We start from the raw sequence: 4,796 nt of genomic DNA on the forward strand, positions 1-4,796 counted from the left end.
TGAATTGGAGCTTCACAATTTTTTGCTCTTTGGGAACTATGGTTGCAAGTCTTCTCTTGTGATAGCTCATAGCAACAACTTTCTTTGTTAGTTTATGCATTGGAATACCCCTCTTTAAATTTGTTGCTATCAGCTCTACATAATAATAGTAATTAGAGTTCTTAAGCTTCATTTTTATGTAGACTCTACAATTTTGCATTCACATTTGCATGATATTACAAAGTATATCTCTCCACTTCACAAAGTTTTGCATATATATTTAGGTCATAGCATTATATATACATGTATATATATAGCCCTCAAGTATGGCATGCACACAATCAACTAATATCACTTAATTTATGGTGTAAAATAATAATATAACTTAATTGCTTTCCCATCCATTACATCCATCACAACATCACCCACTTGTGAAATCAAATGAGGCACTGCCAAGTAGTGTCCCTACTGGTGAGATGAAGTATCTCATGTACCATTGCATATATGAGATTACTCATCCAAGAGAGTGAAACAAGCTCCAACATGAGCTCTATACAAGACCCTATAAAGGAGGTTATGAGCAAAAATTATCCACAATTATCACACTATGTTTCATTTATGAATTTCAAATGCATCCCATGCCCATCCACATACTTCTTCACAAGGTACTGGCCTCCATTGTGTTTTCTTTTGCTAGCGTCTGCCATTGTATTCAATTCAAAAGATGGATGCATAGCTCTATTGCAGAAAAAAATCTTGCAAAGAACAATCACAACCTCTAAGTTTGTAACACACACCATCCCTCCACGCCCCCGCCACCCCCTCCAAGCTTCTTTTCTCTCATCTCAGCCCTATGTGCTGTTGTGAAATTAACTCATGTCAGCCTTATATTGATGGTTCATGAAGCTGTTGTAGATTTAACTCAATGCCCATTGATGCAAGGAACTATTTGATCCAAGTACTAATGTAGCTTCTAATAAATGATCCAGATACTTTGCAAACAATTCACTGACAGCCTTTCGTGCTTGAGCACACGATGATATATGACGTGCGATGCAGCTTGGAAGATGCTTATCCATACTGCACATAAATGTGATAGCCAACAATTAGCCAGTCACACTCTGTTTTTGAACTAATACTCACCCTTTGCAAGCTGCAAAATGATTTGATTATATTATAGCCAAATGCCATGAGATGTCACAAAAGATGGTCAAAATCTTGAACTTGTAGTATGTGAGACATTTGGCAAAACTTACTCAGGCAACTGTAAAAGGATATACATGGTATGTTGGAACTCTTTAACACCACCTTTGTTTAACTAATGGCAGTTTGCATACATTTCCTGCAATAGAACCAAGCTTCCAATGACATACTGCTGTATGCCAACACTCTTTGACAGGGCAGGAGCTAGCATGAAATGATGCAAAGTCTTCCCAAGCTCAAAAGCAGGTAGCACAAGTCTCATGAGCAGAAAATGCAAGCTGCACAATTGGCCCAAATGGCTTTTATCAGTGGCGGCGCCTCAACATCACACACTACAAAAAACCTGCTCGCATGTTCCGGGGAGGGTGGCAATCACAAGGTTTTCATGCAAAAAAGCATCCCCTTGGAACATTCATGCAATGAGATACCATAAAAGATGGTTAAAGAGTAGAACGATCATCCACAAGCATATAAGGCTGGATGGGAGGGTATGCAAGCCTTGGAAAAAATGTTAGGCTTTGCGGTACGTGTTTCATATTTCCCTATTTAAAAGACATAGGGGTCTAACAGTGCAATGTGATGAACTGACGGCATGGTTGGGCGGTGCAGGACCAAAACAGGTGTTTTTTAGAGCCCTCATCCCAGTAGAGTCGTCTAGCCCGATACCACTTCCAAGTGATGCTACTGATATGCTTTCACCACTCCCAAACTCGGGGAATTCCATCATATCCAAAACTCATTGGTTCAGATTCAGACACTGAAGAGTTGATGCTTCTGTCTCATGTTCCAAACTGCATTCAAAGCTGCAGAATTGCGAATCTCAGCAGTTTCAGCCTGACTTTGCAAGCCCTCCACCTTGGGGGGGAGCTCTCCAAGTCATCCCCTGATGGTTCCCAAGACCATCCATGCTTGAGCTGCTACTAATGTTACCAAGGACCAAAGACGGCCTGAACTCGCTTTCTTCCTTTACACTACCATGTCCCCATAGATTCATCACTGATCCAACATTCCTATGGGACCCAGAGCCTAACCCTCCATCGCAGTACGCCCCAAGTCTGAAACCCATCTCTTCAACTGTCAGTAATTCTGTTCTACATACATTATGGAATTCATGCTCCGAAATGTTCCTGCTGATGCCACTCTGACCAGAGAAATGCTCACTCTTGCTAATGTTGCTTTGAATGGGAAGATCCATGCCTCCCTGCCCTTCATTCACTCGCTCGAAGAAATCCAAATCTCCTACACTGCAATCTATCAACCTAATTCCGACTTGCCCAGTTTTCTCCCTGGTATGGATCACCCCTTCCTTGCACACATCAAAGCTTACATCTCTCACTCTGGCTCTCTGCCCACTCTCATGGTCTGCAATGCCCAGTTCAGGCCTATGATACCTGCACTCATTTTTGCCACTGATATTTACAACATCCTTGACAATGGTAGAGGCCTGCACTCCATAGCTGGCCCCTATTGCATCACTACTGTCACACCTACCCATCTCTCCTATACTTCTATTCTCACCACTTTGCCCAGTAAATCCATGACCACTTAAAGCGACAAGGTTAGCACTTGGATTACTCCTTGACGCATGGCTAGCATGTGGGGTACTCTGTACTTTCTTGAGGCCCTGGATGCTTTTTATCTGTCGGAAGGGTATAGGAGGTGCAGGAGCTTCACACAACATGCCATGCATTTCTCGCCGCATCCATTGAAGCATGCAGGTGCATGCATCCTTCAATTCCCCCACCAAAGCCTCCCTGCAACTGCTCAGAGAGCTTAAAGTGGGCTCTGGAGCTACTTTCCCTTTCTTCTCATCATCCTCAACACTCTTTTTTCCATGGCTTGGATGCATGAAATCGCCGCCATCTTTGAGGATGCTGCCCACAGTGGCGCAAGGCTTGCCGCCGTCTATGCCTACACCATCTGTTGCGGCACTGCCCAAGATTGGACGGAATTGCAAATTGTCACTATCCCCGACCTCCTCACTACCTCTAATTCTGCCATCATACTGCAGCATCTTTTTCTTGGCCTTTGGGGGAGCGTCTGGTCTGAATACCCAATCTGAATCTACACTATCACTAGACTCTCCACTCTTTCTTTTCCTACCATAGCCAAGCTCCTCCATTGCAGACACTGATGAGGTTAATCTGAGACTCTTGGAAAGCAAGAGGCTGCGCCTATCATAGTGGTACTTGGGCTGCAAAAAAACAAAGAGCAGAAAACTAAGACCTTCTTGCCAATGAGCTAGCAAGAGGCAGTAGCAACAGGCAGGTGAAACAGTCCCAAGAAAGCCAGAGTGAAGCTGATAGAGAGATTAGGGGTAAGCTAGAACACGGACCAGGGCTGAGACAAAATACAGAAATGTTCCAAGAAGCGCAAGAAATAGCGAATTTCAAGAAGCACTTGTGTGTGTATGTGTGTGTGTGTGTGTGTGTGAGAGAGAGAGAGAGAGAGAGAGAGAGAGAGAGTACCCCGAATCCCTATGCACAGGGCGCAAAAGCCTGTCGTGGGCTGGAAACGTGTGAATTGGTTCATTGGGTTGCTATGACTTGAAGGCGCCGAAAGAGAGACGGCAGGGTGCGATAGCCAATGGGTATTGAAGCTTTTCTACCAAATGAATCTATGCAAGAAGGCAGCCATGGCCATGGAAAACTTTGAAGCTCTGCTCAACTGGGTCTGTGAAAGAAAGAAGCCTTGAACACAGCCATGGATTGAAGCTCCGTTCAGATGGGTCTATGAAAGAAAGAAGCTCAAGCCCAGAAAAGCCATAGCACAGCCACAAAAATCTTGAAGCTCTGTTAAAACGGGCAATTGGGTCTATGAAAGAAAGAAGCCATAGCCACGAAAGTTCCGTGGGTCGGAAGAAGGGAGAAAAAGCAATTGAAAGCTCATCAGATAGGGCCTGGGAGAGACTCCATAGCTATGAGACGCTCATCAGATAGGGCCGGAGAGAGACTCCATGGCTCTGAGAAGCTCATCAGATAGGGCCTGAGGAAGACGCCATAGCTATGAGATGATCATCAAATGAGCATGGAGCCTCTTTTGATCAATGTGTCTGTCTGTGTATGCCATGACAACCTTTCATCCAATCAGTTGTAATCACTCCACTCATTAATTGATCACTTGGAGCTGGCATCTTGCTACAAGTGGGATTCCTTCTAAAATAGTTTGTGCCATGTGCTCTTGAGTCTGATCATACACACACATGCCCTCCTTACATGCACCTTCAACCCCACCACCACCCAAGGATCTTTTATGTGCATTTACAATCCTTATCTTTCCTACATGGAATCAAGAACAAAGCATTTAATCTCCTCCACCCCCTTAAGGGTTTTAACTTTGTACTCATAGGAATGGTTTCCACACCATTCTAAATTGCCAAAAGAAGTCGCAACTTTGGGGATATTTAAATGCAAGAAGACAAAGTTCTCCGAGCTCGTCTGTGGTTGTGAAGTGGATAGACTGGATTTTGAAAGGTTGAACCCACAACTGGTTGTTGCCAGTTTCTCATAGCATGGAAGTCAGCCCAGTGAGTCATTTGCAATTTTGCATGCCACCTTGATGCTCCCTCCTTCAAATCTCCAAAGCCCACTAATGGTGGGCATGATGAGATACGG

At 44.1% G+C, this 4,796-nt stretch overlaps 1 protein-coding gene across 1 annotated transcript; it reads right to left on the reverse strand.

The window, feature by feature from the left end:
• Positions 1–1,124: 1,124 nt before the first annotated feature.
• Positions 1,125–4,404, reverse strand: LOC147606370 (uncharacterized). The gene is made up of 2 exons (XM_086792298.1): positions 3,651–4,404; positions 1,125–3,376 (listed from the first exon to the last, which is right to left on the reverse strand). Exon 2 carries the CDS (start codon positions 3,302–3,304, stop codon positions 2,012–2,014), a length of 1,293 nt encoding a protein of 430 aa, XP_086648424.1. The 5' UTR covers positions 3,305–3,376; positions 3,651–4,404; the 3' UTR covers positions 1,125–2,011.
• Between the last annotated feature and the right edge of the window lie 392 nt (positions 4,405–4,796).

The sequence above is a fragment of the Cibotium barometz genome, chromosome 57 (genome assembly GCF_041138505.1).
Source record: "Cibotium barometz isolate CiBa-2024 chromosome 57, ASM4113850v1, whole genome shotgun sequence".
Taxonomy (NCBI): Eukaryota; Viridiplantae; Streptophyta; class Polypodiopsida; order Cyatheales; family Cibotiaceae; genus Cibotium; species Cibotium barometz.